The 16,034-nt window shown below is 37.7% G+C and overlaps 3 protein-coding genes across 5 annotated transcripts; 2 read left to right on the top strand and 1 right to left on the bottom strand.

The window, feature by feature from the left end:
• Positions 1-4,796: 4,796 nt before the first annotated feature.
• Positions 4,797-7,077, bottom strand: tyw3 (tRNA-yW synthesizing protein 3 homolog (S. cerevisiae)). The gene is made up of 6 exons (XM_056742803.1): positions 6,907-7,077; positions 6,597-6,677; positions 6,408-6,506; positions 6,254-6,325; positions 6,002-6,135; positions 4,797-5,602 (listed from the first exon to the last, which is right to left on the bottom strand). The coding sequence occupies exons 1-6, from the start codon at positions 7,075-7,077 to the stop codon at positions 5,398-5,400; spliced, it is 762 nt and encodes a 253-aa protein (XP_056598781.1). The 3' UTR covers positions 4,797-5,397.
• A 112-nt stretch (positions 7,078-7,189) lies between these two features.
• On the top strand, positions 7,190-10,111 carry cryz (crystallin, zeta (quinone reductase)). Of its 2 annotated transcripts, none has more exons than XM_056742801.1 (9): positions 7,190-7,330; positions 7,466-7,636; positions 7,738-7,890; positions 7,993-8,156; positions 8,917-8,968; positions 9,045-9,194; positions 9,276-9,377; positions 9,458-9,553; positions 9,709-10,111. In XM_056742801.1, the coding sequence occupies exons 1-9, from the start codon at positions 7,190-7,192 to the stop codon at positions 9,868-9,870; spliced, it is 1,191 nt and encodes a 396-aa protein (XP_056598779.1). In that variant the 3' UTR covers positions 9,871-10,111. The 2 variants fall into 2 exon arrangements, with proteins under 2 accessions (XP_056598779.1, XP_056598780.1); XM_056742802.1 differs by having other exon boundaries at positions 7,272-7,330; positions 7,471-7,636.
• Positions 10,112-10,254: 143 nt separating this feature from the next.
• lrrc53 (leucine rich repeat containing 53) lies at positions 10,255-16,025 on the top strand. Of its 2 annotated transcripts, XM_056742796.1 has the most exons (8): positions 10,255-10,993; positions 11,517-11,654; positions 11,960-12,062; positions 12,157-12,264; positions 12,397-12,516; positions 12,904-13,722; positions 14,017-14,457; positions 14,655-16,025. In XM_056742796.1, exons 4-8 carry the CDS (start codon positions 12,258-12,260, stop codon positions 16,022-16,024), a joined length of 2,757 nt encoding a protein of 918 aa, XP_056598774.1. In that variant the 5' UTR covers positions 10,255-10,993; positions 11,517-11,654; positions 11,960-12,062; positions 12,157-12,257; the 3' UTR covers position 16,025. The 2 variants fall into 2 exon arrangements, with proteins under 2 accessions (XP_056598774.1, XP_056598775.1); XM_056742797.1 differs by lacking the exon at positions 10,255-10,993 and having other exon boundaries at positions 11,049-11,654.
• The last annotated feature ends 9 nt before the right edge of the window (positions 16,026-16,034 follow it).

Below are 16,034 nucleotides of genomic sequence, written 5' to 3'. Positions count from 1 at the left end.
TGTCTTAATCTGAGTACTACAGCTAATTCACATTGTGCAGTTGGTTTAAGTTTTTATAAAAATGTTTTTTTATAATTAAATAATCAGACTTACTGACAGTAAATTTTTATGGTAATATTGATGATAATTTAAAACATTTATTTAATTCAGAATTTGTATTTTTATTTATAATTATGTAAAGTCATTTCTAGAACTAGATTTTTGATTCTACCTCACAATTACAAAAAGAAATTAATAAAATCGTCTGCTTTCTGTGCAGTTTCTTAAATACATTCAACCAATATTAAAAGGATAGTTCACCCAAAAATGAAAATTCTGCCATTATTTACTTACCTTCTTGTCATTTCAAACCGCGTTGTTCGGTAACCAACATTCTTCAAAATATCTTCTTTTTTGTTCTGAAGAAGGAAGGAAAGGTTTGAAAAACATGAGTGGGAATAAAAGATGACAGAATTTTAATTTTTGTGTGAACTATCCCTTTAAGGTCAGTCCCAGTGTGCTGTTTCAAAAATTAGTCCTGGACTGTATTATAACCTATTTCGGTTGATGTCACAACATGCACTTTGTTTGAATGCGAATATTCGTTTACTAATTCACAACGGCTGGTCGTCTTGACCTTTGACCTCTTTAGGGTGCTCTAGCTCTAAAGTGAAACCGGTCAGGTCAGGAGATGTTTATGGCCCTGGATGCTCTATTTCGCTCTTTTTTCCTTTCATTTCTTTCTTTACTTCCCGTGTAATTATTTCCTTCAGAGTGATGCGTGAAGTTGAGAGAGGTCAAACAGGGAAGGGTCCTTCAACCTCCTCTGCTGTCTCCGCCCCGCCACCACTTCAGAAAGTAGCAGGAAATTACAGGGGATCACATAAATTAGAGCCGACCCACCAGCGAGCGGCAGGCAGCACGCCACACATCACCGGGGCAAAGGAGGGGTCGACCCCTTTAAGGCCTGAGGGGGCTGCAGGTACCAGATGAGTACTGTGAAGCATAGACACACACATACACCAAGAAAGAGGATGAGAGGAGCTGAAAAGTTACAGTGCAGGTTAGAGAAATATTTGCTGGAAACCTTTTATATAATCCTAAGAAATCACAAATAAATTGTTTAGTGGAAAATGGATCATCAATATATTTTGTACAAGTGTACATTTTTAATATGTTCATTTTATATTTCATTATAAGTAGCCTATTTCATTATTATTTCTCTCTATAACATTACAATCTGTTTACAATAAACTGAATAATTCCACAAAAACTAAATCAGGAAATTGTCAATAGTAAATTCTTACAGATCTCAAGAACTTTATCTTTATATCCCAAGTTATTCAATTGCATGGATTAAAACAGGAACCTGTTTCTCCACATCAGTGAGCTCGGTTTAACATGATGCAAACTCTAGACGTCCGCTTTAGTCAGATGATGTCATTATCGCGCGTCACATAAGAGGCCCGCCTTGTATCTGTCGTTAGGCCGAATAAAACTCATCCGTCATTCACCGGCTGATTAACGCGCCCCAGATGTTTCTGTCCTCGTATTTCAGAAGCTCCCTCCTCCAGCCTTTGTTGTGATAATGATACAGTACCCTGTGTGCAACTGTTTATTTTTCTTTCCGATGGGGTACAGTTGCATGTTCAGAGATTTTCGGAACACACGGGTGTGTGAATGTAATCGAGTGCCGGAGATGAAAAAGACTCGAATCAATCTTCCAAATCTGTGTGCTCTAATTCTTCATTTTAATGCTCGTGGGACCCTGCCTGTTTGGACCTCATCTTTCAGACATAACTTTAATGGGGTTCTACCACTGGCAATTGTGTTGTAAGTTTGGAGATGGAAAGGGCCACCACGTCTGCGTATGTAATCGATAGGCCTATATGAATGTCACAGCTGTTGTAAGCCGGAATGAGAAATGTACTTCCTACAGAGGACACTGCTAGAATCCAGTTTAGGGTGGTAGCTGGTTTGTTATTGATCCAAACTAGCAAGTTCATAACCGACCAGCCATGTTCTAAGAACCAGTTTGACCATCTGGTCTACCAACTTAGATTTGCTAATGCCCAGCTTAGACCAGCTATTCCAGTCGATATTCTGCAAGGAAAGTGATCCAAGAATGTCCAGGACCAGAGATCATCAAAGACTCTGAGGAACTTGTACAGATGTCATTCATTTCCACAAATGCAAAGAATAAACAGATCTAGAAAAAACACGTAAAACAAAATATATGAAAGCATGGTGTGATGAGGTTTGGTGTTGGTATTAAAATTAGAAGTTCAAACTAGGCATACAGCGTCAATTTTGGCTTCTCCTACAGTTTTTTCTTGTCAGTAAGGAAACTTGCTGTATTTTAGCAGAAACCACAGTTTTGATAAAAAGGGCAACTGCAGACAAACACATTGGTGAGTCACTTTTTATTCTGGAGGGTCTGACCCTTCATAATCTTTCAAGCCCACACCATGCCTTCATAATGATAGGAATCATAAAATACGGAACAACAGTTAGGAGCTAAAAACAAAACATGGGGGTCTCATCAAATTACTGAAAGAGCAGACCACTGCTTTTGCTCAGAAAATATAAGAGATAAGATTTGAATGAAGAAAGAAAGAAAGAAAGAAAGATAGAAGAAAGATACTTCCACAAAATCCTGATACTTTCAGAAGAGATCTGATTTAAAATGATACCACATGGTATTGCAAAAATAAAACTGATTTAATACAAGCAACAACTTTTTATTTAATAGAACATTGTACTATTTAGAATAGCCTATCTGCAATCGCATAAACATCACCTCATTTTGCTAGTTTGTAATCAATAAAGCAGTTCTTACATTAGAGCATTTCACCATTGATTTTTACTGATTTGTGACCGAAAAGACCGATTAAGATTCATGTTACTATATATTTGGATTTAGACTGCTTAGAAAATAATATCAAGGCAATGGCAATTTATTTTATTTATTTAAACAATTTCAAATCTAACACACCATAGGCTATTATATAAAATATAAAAAGGTTCAAATATATTAATCTTATTTAATTGTCAACTTAAACATTCTTCACAGTGATACTATTTGCTTTACGACAATAATCGACTATCATTTGTAAATGTTCGGCAATTCTCTTTAATCAGGTGACTTTAAACAAAGATTTCATAAGTTTAAAAACCTGCATTTTAAAGTTTAAATAATTCTTCAAATTGAAATATGATTTGATTAGATTTATATTATTTTACTTTTTAATTTGGTCACCAATGATGTAACCTAAAATTTGAAATCTATAAAGATAAACTGGTGTTAACATGTAAACAGACAAATAGAATTGATTCTAAATCTCGACAACAAGACTTTTATGGAACATCTTTCCAGTCAGCAGACGAAATAGTTCATCAGTATTTATATCTAAAATTCTAGCTTGAGACATTTTTATCTTCTCGCTGCCTGGCCTATGCATCTATTTAAGCCCTTATCCTTTATTCTCTTTATAGGCTACTTTCATTTTAAATGTTCATTTATTAAACAATTACCTTTTCTAAACTAATAATAATAATGAATAAACGAGTGAGTGTATAGTTGCAGAGGACACAGGGGTGAGCTGTTTTTTTTTCTTTGGGAAATCAGCGGGCCTGGAGTGACAGTAAGAGAAAGTGTGATTGCGCTCGGAGACCTGAGGACGCGCAGTGTGATTGCGCAGGGAGACCCGAGGACGCGCAGCCGCTAAATCAAGCGGGTCTAATCAGAGGCAGAAATGGGCCACTTGACAATCACGCGGGTACAAAAGACCCCAATTCACCTCTGATTGCGGCAGTGCTCGTGCCCTGGCAGCCCACCCTCTCACTCACTTTAATGCCCCTTCAACTTAACCTGTCAATCAAGCGCCCCTCCTTCCCCCTCACCGTTAATGTCTAGTAATAATTATGAAAGATTTCTAATCATTCCTTTGTATTTCAGCTGGCTAATTGATGTTATTTTAAGATTATCATTAGGAGCCGTTTGCTTGGCGAAAGGTGCATTTGTGGTTAACTTGGATCTGAATGCCACTTTTGATGCTGCAACAATAAGAGTGCATGACAATGAACAGTGTGTCTGAAGGCGGGTCGTGGTTTTAGTCGTAAAGTGTAATGTGTTCATCTTAGTGACTCACAGTTTATTGAGCATTTGCATTAATTCATTCAGTCTTTATTCAAAACTAAACTTCATACAAAAATAGCACAAGTTTGTAGAAATCTTTAATAGGCGTTTTTATAGGCCTGTATTATTTTATATTTGTAAATCTTGCATATCGATTAAAATATGACCTAAACTAAATTTAACTACATTTAAATTGAATAGAATTTGAGTAATGTTTTTAATCATAAAATATCCTATCTACAAAATAATTGAAATCCATAATTCCTCCATCACGATGTGGGTTTAAGTTGTGTTTTACTGCATTATAAGTAGGCTATTTAGCGTGTAAATACTCTGGTTTAGTTGCATAATCCGCCAATAAAATATGATTATTGAACTGCAGAAACAGTCCCCGCAAACATTTAGTGATGTTTTTACAGGTGCATTAACCCCATCTACTGGCGTATGCAGGTCACTAACAATCCGACAGATGAGATCATTGTTCGTCATTTCACGTTTTTTCTGGTAAGGAAATATGTTTTAACTCGACTGATTGACAGATTGAAAAAAACATAAATTTTCATCAATCTTATGTAAAATAAAGATGACTAATTTATGCATGTAGTTTAATGTAAGAATGTTCAACCTTTAATACACCTTGGTAAAGAATGTCAATATATAAAAGTGTCATGATACAATGTATGCTTTATAGCTTATCTTTATTTAAGACACAAACGTCTTTAATGAAAAAGAGGAATCAGAACCACAATGAAGCAGATCCACATGGCAAAGAAAGGACTGTTGATGAGGCAAGTCACCCAAATGAGCCGTTGCAGGACCAGGCCCAGACAGTAATGCCAACTAATCCAGAGGATATGGGCTTCAAACCACATGAAAATTTTCGCAAAGATGCCTGACAAATGGATTGTCAGACATGATAACATGGTTGATTTCTTCATTGCAGAGAAATGCAACACTGGACAACTATTTAATGCACAGGCAAAAAAGTAAGGACTACACAAAAAAAGCTTTTGATATTATGGAATGTTAAACTGAAGCAGATTCACTAAGAGCATGCATGATAGCAGCTAGCTGTTCAAGAAGTGTAAGGTTTTCAGAGATGTGTTTTATTTATCTGTTTTCGGTTTGTTTTGTTATCATTAAGAAAATTTTGTTGCCAATATTTACAAATGTTTAAATAGGCTAGTACTTGAAACGTAACGAGTGTAAATGTGCACTGTTGAGGAAATCTGGAGCTAAAATAACAATAATGATGATCAGACGATGTAAGGGAAGATTTCCTATGATAACAGCGTTAGATTCCAGTCAGTTTCTTCCTGATTATTCTCATTTTGTTCATTGACGCTTTGGCTGTTACAGTCTGTCTCAGAACTGTCCTGTATCCGTTTCCTCCTTCGCCTGTACACCGGTTTCTTGTCCATGTCCTCCTGTAAAGAACATTTCTCTTCTTGAGGTTGCAGAGCAGCCAGTAAGCACTCATCGAATCTGTTAAAAATAAATATGACATGACAAAGTAAAATCAAGAAATATTTAAGATTCTTCACTATTTTTAGATCATAGATCAAATGTAAGCAAATCTGTGACATATTAACAACTTTGCGACATCAGATCATGCTGGTTGTGCTCACACTTGAAGAGTCTGCTCACATTAAAGCAAAATCACTAAGAAATTCTCTAATTATAATTAATTGGTTTAATTCTACTAAATCAAATTGCAATGAGACTAATACAATCAGTCATTTAAAAAACAATATTAAATTTCTATAGAAAGCAACACAAAAAAGATCTTCCCTAACGGTCCAGACCTTTAGATTCTGTAAATATTGTTTACATTTATCATCATAAAGAAGAAACACACAGTCAAGACTACCTGTGACAGCATACCTTTCTATTCTCTTAAGATTTTCTTCCATCTTCTGGTTAGCTACTCCAACAAGGAAATCAAGGTATTCATCGTTCACAAGAACTGTACCCCTGTGGCTGAGAGGAACTTCAAGACAATGTGTGCTGCGCACTGCCTATGTACACCGAATATAAAGTTATTTCAGACCTTAAGAATAGCACTGAAGCATCTTTAACATGCAAAACAAACAGCAGTTCGTTAAAATGGAGTTTTATGTACTTGAAATGCCCTACCATGATTATCTTTCCTTTCTTTCCCACAGTTATTCCAGAATTCCTGAAGCCAGAGTCTATTGCAACCTTGTGCTGAAGAGAAAGCCATGAAAATCCATTTATTTGTCAAAACTCCTACATGGAAAGTTTCATGCTAATCCAATGTGACACTCACCAGTAGTTGTGCATCTGCGAGGTGTTTACACTGAACATGGAGTACAAATGGCTCAAATTTAAATGTGGCTTCTCCAACAGACTTCGCCAAACCTGTGACCTGTTTGAAACCGTTTAAAATCCATTTTGTGCATTAGTATATCAATGCACATTTACAATAAATCTTCAATGCTGACTATGTGTTTCTTACCACATCTTCTCGTTGACACTTATGGTGGGTAACAAATAACCAGGAACAATTTTGTTTTTGCACATCAGGGCAATCTGAAACCTTAGTACAATGTCATTGCATAATATACAGATAATAAACAACAACAATCAGAATTCGGACTGCAGTTATCTTTCCTATTATTATAAAGAGCAGGTTTTGCAGGTTTATGCTTAAAATGGCTAACGTTACATGACAATCATGATAACATTCTGCTTTTGTATTTATTAAAGGCAGCCAGTGTAGAACGAGTCCCATGTGAATACTTCATGTACAAGTTTCTCAGTCTTACCCCATCAAAAAGCATAATTCTTCCGGAACAGGAGCTTGTAGTAAAGTATTTCTCATGGCTGTTAATAAAAGAGACGATATGAGAAATGTCTTCATCAACACTCCCCTTCTTACTGAAATCACTCTTATTAAGACATTGATTCTTCCATTGCTGAAACGTATCGCCTTCCATTTTACAGACTTTCGATTTATTTTGTTTAGTATCTATGGATATTACTGTCGACTAATAGCATATTATCTTTAACCTATAGCGTGTCTGATAGACTCGCCGTGCCGCATGTTTCATGTTATTTGGCTGTAATGTTTTGAGTATACGGTCTTCCGGTACGGTGGCCGAAACCTGCCAATATTCGTTACGCACGGAAGCGAAGAGCGACTTCAGTAAGCTGCAAGTGCAACCTGCGCGGACGGTGACCGTGAACTGTGTAATGTACCTTATTTTATGGCGTGTTGAGTTTGTTACAACTACAACACACTGCACATGTTTACCGTTATCTAATATATACCTTAATATATTGTATAAGAATGATCGGCTTACATCATTTATTTGTTTACTACAGAGCAGATTCCAGCATCCAAAGTTTATTCTGCTTGGTCAACCCACGTGTTTTGTAGAGCTCGACATGTCCACATTAAAATTAATGAGGGCCATCAGAGTGTCAGAGTTTGGAGCCCCTTCAGTTTTAAAACTTTGCACAGATATACCTGTGCCAAGTCCTGGACTGAAACAGGCAATGTTTTACCTTATGAGAACTTCCTTTAGATGAAAGTAATCATTTTTACGTTGTTGTTTTTCTAAAAGCTGTGTAAACAGGTATGTCTGCTATTATAGGTTCTGATTCGAGTCCATGCATGTGGCGTGAACCCAGTGGAGACGTACATCCGCTCTGGATCATATGCCCGAAAGCCCAATTTGCCCTACACTCCCGGATCAGACGTGTCTGGTGTGATTGAAGCTGTCGGGGAAGGTGTTCGCCTCCTACGGGTGCTGTGAATTTATTTGTCAGATTGTTACCCTTCTTTCACACTGACCACATAGTGTGGCTTGTTTACTTTGTATGGATTGACATGACTTGTGTTTTCACAGGCAGGTGACAGAGTCTTCACCACAGGCACTGTGACAGGAGGATACACTGAGTACACTGTTGCCTCAGAGGACGGTGTTCACAAACTTCCAGATTCGCTGGATTTTAAACAGGGCGCAGCAATCGGAATCCCATATTTCACAGCATATCGGGCGTTGTTTCATAAGTATGATAAAGTTTGTTGCGTTCTTTTACACTTTGTTGCATGGATATGGCACTTGATGTTTTTATTGAGATCACATTTTTATTTATTTTATGCATTCCTTGACAATATATAAAGCAAGTGACATAGCACTTAAGGTATACATTGTGAGCACTTTAAGGACACTATACATACTATAGAATATATAGGATAATGGTAAATAAACCCAAAATGTTTTAAAGGGGTCATATGTCACGACTCAAACGAATATTATCGTTTTTTTTAGATGTAACGCAATCTGTATACGCGACTTAAGGTTTAAAAAACTATTAAAAAGTATATCACTTGTATCTCCTCTTTGCAGGCCTCTGAAACGTGCAGGTTTTTTACAAAGCTCATCGCTCTGAAAAGCGAGGTGTGCTATGATTTGCTAGTTAACCAGTGCGTAGTGATTGGTTCAATACTGCAAGCGTGTGACAAAATGTCACGCCTCTTACCATATTTGGAACATCAGGTTCCAAAGCAATTGTACTGATTTGGTTGGTCTTAGTTAAATCATACCATAAACTTACATATATTTGTGGGGGTGTGGTTACACGAGGCGTTTCAGGCAGGTCTGGGTGAGCATTCGCTTTTAGATAGAATGTATATTTTGTTCCAATGGCAATTTTACTTGTCTAATACATGCATGGGCAACTTATAACACACCAAAGACACAGAAAAACACATATATGCGTGATATGACCCCTTTCAATAGTATGCCATCTGCTTTTGTTATAAACAGGGCTCATGCCAAAGCTGGAGAGACTGTACTAATCCATGGTGCCAGTGGTGGGGTAGGACATTCTTTGAATGCCTTCGATCCAAATCTATCCAGTTCACACTGATCATGTATTTTGCATGCTCTCATAGGTAGGCATTGCAGCATGTCAGATTGCTCGAGCATTTGGACTTAAGGTGCTAGGTACAGCAGGGACACCAGAGGGGATGAAGCTGGTCCTCAGCAACGGAGCACATCTTGCTTTCAACCACAGAGACAAAGACTACCTGGAGAAAATTAAGGTTTTGATTCACATTTGTTATAGTTTATATATATATACTTCAAGTTACTGTTTGACTGATTTTGGTTATTTTTATTTTAAGGCAGCTACTGACCATCAAGGTGTGAATGTCATCATCGAGATGTTGTCAAATGTCAACCTCAGCAATGACCTACAGCTGCTGGACTTTGGTGGCAGAGTGATTGTGAGTGTCTTGTGTTTTAGCACATTATTAGCTCGAGTTTAGTTCAGTTACTGTGTGTTTAAAGCATGTTTTTCTTTAAGATTGTTGGATGTAGGGGTCCTGTTGAGATCAACCCCAGAGACACCATGATCAAGGAGTCGAGCATCATCGGCGTGGCTTTGTTCTTTGCAACTAAGGTACAGTACAATAGACTTCCTGACACTGCATTTTTATATGCTGTCAGTAAGAGAGCATATGAAGTAAAAGTCTCCATTTCTGTGAATACAATGCTTTTGTTGAAAACATGTTGTATTTTAAGTTATACAGGTTTAACTAATATTTATTTTCACAGGAAGAAACATCTGAATGTGCAGCCGCCCTTTTTGCAGGATTGGAGGCAGGCTGGTTAAAACCTGTCATTGGTCCAGAATATACACTTGATAAAGCTGCACAAGCTCATGAGGACATCATCAACAGTCCTGGAGCCAGTGGAAAGATGATTCTAATGATGTGAAATTTGTAGGCCCTGACAATGGGAACATCATACGTTATTAACACTAGCTTGCAGTCTTTCAATTAACTGCCAAATTTGTTCTTCAGTGTTATATTTTGATGATGTGAATCATAGAAGGAAGGAACTTGAATCATAGAGACTACGAACTGAATAAAGAAAAGAAATATAAGAAAATGTAAACATTCATAGAAAATATTAGGAAAATAAACATAAATTATTTTATTATTTTACTAAAATAAAACTGAATCCATCACTGAAAATTAATTAATCTACTCCATAAAATAGGACATATTTGCAATTGCACAAACAACTTGGATAAAATCCATGTTATTGTATTATGCAATTAACAGGCCTACACTGGTATTGGTATTAAAGGGATAGTTCACTCAAAAATTAACATTCTGCCATAATTTACCTATTTAAATTATTTGGCTGTGGGTTGCTTTTTTTCTTCAACTGCATATTTGCTTATATCTTTAATGCTTGTCTGCCTGGTGTAAAGAGAGGCTCAGAGATGACGTATTTTTGTATGCCAAACCCAGAAGCGAGTGAACATTTAAGGACTTCCGGTTCCATCGCTCCAAAGTATTGGTATTTTGAATGGGTGATTGGTAAATCACCCACGACGTAAGGTCTGTGGTAAACAAAACATCTAAATATTTTCACGTTAATTTACATAAAACACACTAATTATAACCAGCTTTTGTTGTTTTTAAAGCCTTATTTTGTCTTAAAAACGGCAGTTGCTAACAAGTTGCTTAAAGCGTCTACTTCCTTTGGTGGCTGGAGACTTTAATCGCCATCGCGCATAAAAAGCTTGCAAATAATGCAACATGGGCACAATTGGACAGAACAATGTAAGTTGAACGGACAGAACAATGTAAGTTGAACTTGTGTGTATTCTTGGCTGTCAGGTGTCAGTTATAGACACCACACCACGTGTCTGAGATCAGGTAACACATTGGTTTAACGCATGCTCCGTTTGCACTGAACACAGCCGAATTGTAGATGAGATGAGATACATGAGGTGGTTGTAGGAAACTGGCACCTGTGAGAACCTAAAATAAAGAGTCAGTTTTGGAACCAAGACTTCTGGACATTCTTCAGCTTGCCATCAGGTGAGGTAAGCAAGACATATATGTATGTCACCATCTTGTATAGTAAATATCACTAGTGTAGCTCAAAACAGCAGAGACAATTTTGAAAAATGTGTTTACTTTTGCTGTTTTATATATATGTGGAGCGACAGTTTTAGTACAGTACTTAAATATCACAGCTTTATCTGATATTTATATGCTAGTATCGTTTCCATGGAAACTCTGAACATTTTAAAAAGGGTTTTTATGTGTGGTATTAAAGGGTCAAAAGTGGTAATTCAGTTTTTTATTGCAAACCTGTATAACTTTCTTCTGCAGAACACAACAGGAGATATTCTGAAGAATGCTCATTTTTGCTTATGTCATGCTATGAAATGCTGGGGCACTCTATAATGCTATTTTTTGTGTTTCACAGAAGAAATATTACAGTGTTAAATCCGTCACAAATTATATATTCAATACTCGATTCATTATAACAATATTATCACAATATCTAATGAATAAAAAAAATAATGCTATCAAAATGCATCTTAAATTTTGTTTATTTAGTGCATTCCAGTTTTGAACAACGAATCAAGTGTATCGACGCAGAGAGTTTGCATCCATTGTGGCTTCAAATACACAATGCTTTAAATGCACTAATTTACTTACCCTAATGCCATTCTACATATGACATCTGCATATGAGGTAATTTCTACAAAACAATCATTTTAGAATAAAATGCTGTCATGTTATATAGGCCACAAAATAGAAATCTCCAAAAGTTATTTTCTTTCCCTTGTCTTGTCACTAGTAATACTGTATATGTTTCACAACGTGAGATTGATTTTATCCATGTGCCGCCATTTTTAAATTAAGCTCTTGGAGCAATATTTATATATATATATATATATATATACATAATATGAAGGAGCAGAATCAGCTCAACAGAATAAGACAGGTGCAAGATCATGCATGTTTTATAACTTTACCTTCTTCATTCTATCTGGCAGTAAGTGTCTCCAGGCAACAGAGGTCAGAGGAGCACAGCAATAGGTGCTGTTGCCAAAACAAGAAATAAACCTGGCGTATAAAAGAACTGTAGTGCTGGTGTCGGTGGGTTGAGAGATTGACTAGACAAAGTAACTGTATTTTATATTCAATGAAAATATACAACATTAATATTGCTCTTTTTGTTTTTGAGGATTAGATATAACTGCAATGACGTGAACTAAACTGATCGATCACCATGGATCACACAAGCTGTCTTAGAAGTCAAAACAGAGGCCCGTGCAACTTTAATGGCAAACCATGAGAAGTATGTGCTCACATGTGTTCTCACAGAGCTGATTCTTGATGTATTCGTTGTTTAAATGAGATGTGTGCCAGAATTGTAATGCTCATCCATCGAGGGTGCACATAACAGTACAGAAATGATGGTTTCTCTCAGGTGTCTACCTTATACTGATGGTGACAGTCACTCAAGTTGAGCTGACATTACTCTGCCCTTCTACCTGTGTGGTTTGTTCTGAAGATGTCATCATCTGCCATAAACTCTTAAAGATCATTGGTAAGTTTTAGTATCCTGTACCCATTGATCAGGTGCAATCTATATTAAGTGGACACCATGGTCAGGGTTGCCAGATTTAGGTCACAAAAACAGCCCAATAGCCAATCAAAACAAACCATACGATATCAGCGACATTCCAAATCTCAAATATGCCAAACTTATGCCTAAAATACACATTTTACAGTCATGTTTATTCTTGACACATAATTTTTATTCTTTGTAAAAAACTGGATTTGGCAACTTTGAGCATGATTGTCTTGTACCCTTTGAATACATTGAATCAAGCTTGGAAATACACACTGTAGACTTTTAAAAAGTCTTTGAAAACATTTTAGCCCTCAGATGAATTTGTGGATGATGTACACTGTTTTTATTTGCCCTTTTCAGATGCACCAGACACAACAAGGGCTTTGATGCTAACTGATGGACTCATCAACTCTGTGGACAACATTGCCCTCTCTGAATTATCCAACATGAGTGTATTAGCACTCAGCAACAATGCCATTTCCACCATCATGGAGAATGCTTTTGGGAACCTCACATTCCTCACAACACTTTCTTTGGACCACAACCACATCTCCAGCCAATCCCTGGACAACTCCACATTTTCACAGTTGCAGAGACTGGATACTCTTCAGCTGGGTAACAATGATCTAAAGTACATTGAAGGCTCCTGGTTCCAGAACTCCGGAGCTTTAAAAACCCTTCAGTTAGAAGGGAACCTCCTCACCAGCCTCAACTCCAGCATCTTTATCCAGTCTGACCTGAGGAACCTGGAAACTTTGGATTTATCAGATAACCTGATAATGTACTTGGATCAGAATAGCTTCCGAGGGTTACCTCGTCTCCGCAACCTCGATCTGTCCAGAAACTATTTACAAAATTCCCCAGATGCATTCTCCTATTTGTCATGGCTCTCAATGCTGAACCTTGATTTTAACCGCTGGAGCTGCAATTGTGAGTTGAGAGAACTCGCCTCATTCCTCAACAGCTACATTCAGACTCCAGATAAAGTGTTGTACAATGGGCAGCGGATGGTGTGTGTGAATACGGATAACCCAGCAGTGCAGACCGTGCTAGAGCTGACCGAAGCCAACTGTGTCCCACCAAACCAAAACATCACAGTGAAGGTCGTAGCAAAATGCAATATCAGTCCTCAGCAATATGTTCAAAATGTTGCTATTGCTATTGTGTTTTCATTTTTGGGTGAGTATTGAATTCTAAAGCATTAAAGTGATTGTTCACCCAAAAACATCTGTACTTGTTCACCATGGACATAAAACCAGTGCGAGTCAATGGTACCGCTGTTGTCCGGTTATCAAAATTCTTTAAATATCTTCTTTTGTGTTCTGCAAAAGAATACAATCATACAGATTGGAAATGACGAGAGTGTGATTAAATGATGACAGAAATTTCATTTTTGGGTGAACTATCTCTTCAAACAAATAATTGATCATTCTTTGCTAATTTGATTATATAAGTTCTGTGTTGAACTTGTAGGTGGTGTTTGTGTTACTCTGGGAATAATTGCCACAGTTTACCACAAACTCAGTAAGAAATCCACAAGAGTGCAGGAGGAAAATAAAACTGAGGAAGGGAAAATGTCAAGCCCAGAGTTAACCCAGTGGAAATTTTCTGAAGGCAAAGACACTCTATCTATGAGCCATGCTCTGTACAACAGAAACTACAAATCCCATCAGCCCCAGGAGGGAGAAGACTCCACTTATCATATGGGGCCAGAACCACTGGAGGATCTTTTCACCTGTCACAGATGCACCTCAACAGCTCTAGCCGTCAGAAAGCAACGAAGAGAGATTGTCCTGCAGAGAACCAATCACATGGGGGAACAACATGAGAGAGATGATGATTGGCCAGCCTGTGTGGCTAGTCACCAAAGTAAATGCAATGATCAACATTCTGTGTTGCAACAAAGGATCAAAGGTAAACTAGCAAACACACGCTGCATTTTAAAGGATTTATTATTGGTGCCTTCTTAGGACTGTCACTATTTTTATAGATAAAACTTTAGGAAAAAATGTGTGAAGTATAACATGTTATTGTGTAACAAATCCTGCACAACCAGACATAACGAACATTACTGATACCTCATTTTTATTTTCCCCTTTTTCAATTTACAGACAAAAGTATACAAAGACAAATCGAGGGGCGGCTTGGAATACCGAGCACCCACAATTTGGGCAGTCAGGATACTTCTTCCCAACGTCGTGGGGGTTCAAACGACGTCTCAGCTGTCCGAATACAACAGCTGGCCCTAAATAATCATTTCTCAGCCCATCAGAGAGGCCCATTTAGACCCACAGACCAAATACACAATAACTCGCTCATAAACCGGCAGGCTCTGGACGTTGGCGCTCAGCCAGTTTACAGAACCACCAGCTGTCTGCACTGTCATCAAACTTATGAATATAAGCAAGCTGGAAGCAATACCCAGAGTTTTCCGTTCCAAAATCACAGACATCAACATGGAGAAAAACTGTATGACACAATGCTATACAGAGACATCTTGGGATATAACTCCAATGTTGGGGAATGTGGTGAGAGTCAATCCAGTGAGCTTGGTTTCAAGTTAGCCTCTCAAAGGAGTGTTAGCTTTGATCTGTCAGGATCTGAAGAACGTGTCCTCACCACACCAGCTGACAGACCCAAAGGGGAGAGTAGGAGAAAAAGCTCTAAAACATCTGCAGAGAAGAGAGACCGAAAATTGGTTAAGACTAAAAGCAGCACGCACGGGCATTTAAAACCCAACAAATCCAGAACAAAAGCCAAGAAGACGCTGAAGGTCAAATTAAACTTGAACCCTCTTCGAAAAAACAGGGTTCATCCCAAGTCTGGTGGTCAGGAAGTGAACGAGGAAGATGAGAAGATTTTCAAAAAGGCCCAGAAGGAAAAACTGAGAGGTAAAAAAGATCTCAAGCAAAAATCCAAAAATGAGAAACCCATCAAGAAATCCAAAAAGAACACAGATGGCCCAGAAGATGAGGAAGAGGAAGATGCTGCAGACCAGGATACATCAACCTTGATGAAGCATGCTAAAAAAGCAAAACACTCTAAGAAAGAAAGCAAGATTTCAAGGTCTAATTCTAAGGATTTTGTTGATGTTGCAAAAGAAAGTTTTCAAAATGTTGATAATTCAGAAAATGTTGTTCCTGTTGAAGGGGAAACTTTGCTAACTGACAGTTTGTTAGGGAGTCTGGTCAGCAGTACCCTACAGAGCTCAATGCTATTAACCCTCAACACTGAAGATGTAACCAACACTCAGCAGCTAAATAGACCAGGTTTGACACTTTCTGTTAGTGCCTTGGATGAATCCACCGGTCCACAGTATACGGTTGATCAGACCAGCAGCTTGGATCTGAGTTCTGCTGCACCTGTTATCCAAGAATATGTCTCTTCAGCTGAAGGGTCACCAAAGAGAAAGATAAGACTCATAATACCTGAAAAAATGTCCAATAGGCCTCCATCAGCTCTTGATAAGAAAATCAGATGACATAATTTAT

This window comes from Triplophysa dalaica, chromosome 3, assembly GCF_015846415.1.
Source record: "Triplophysa dalaica isolate WHDGS20190420 chromosome 3, ASM1584641v1, whole genome shotgun sequence".
Classification (NCBI taxonomy): Eukaryota; Metazoa; Chordata; class Actinopteri; order Cypriniformes; family Nemacheilidae; genus Triplophysa; species Triplophysa dalaica.
The sequence above is the reverse complement of the archived record's forward strand: the minus strand, read 5'-3'. Positions and strand labels throughout refer to the sequence as shown.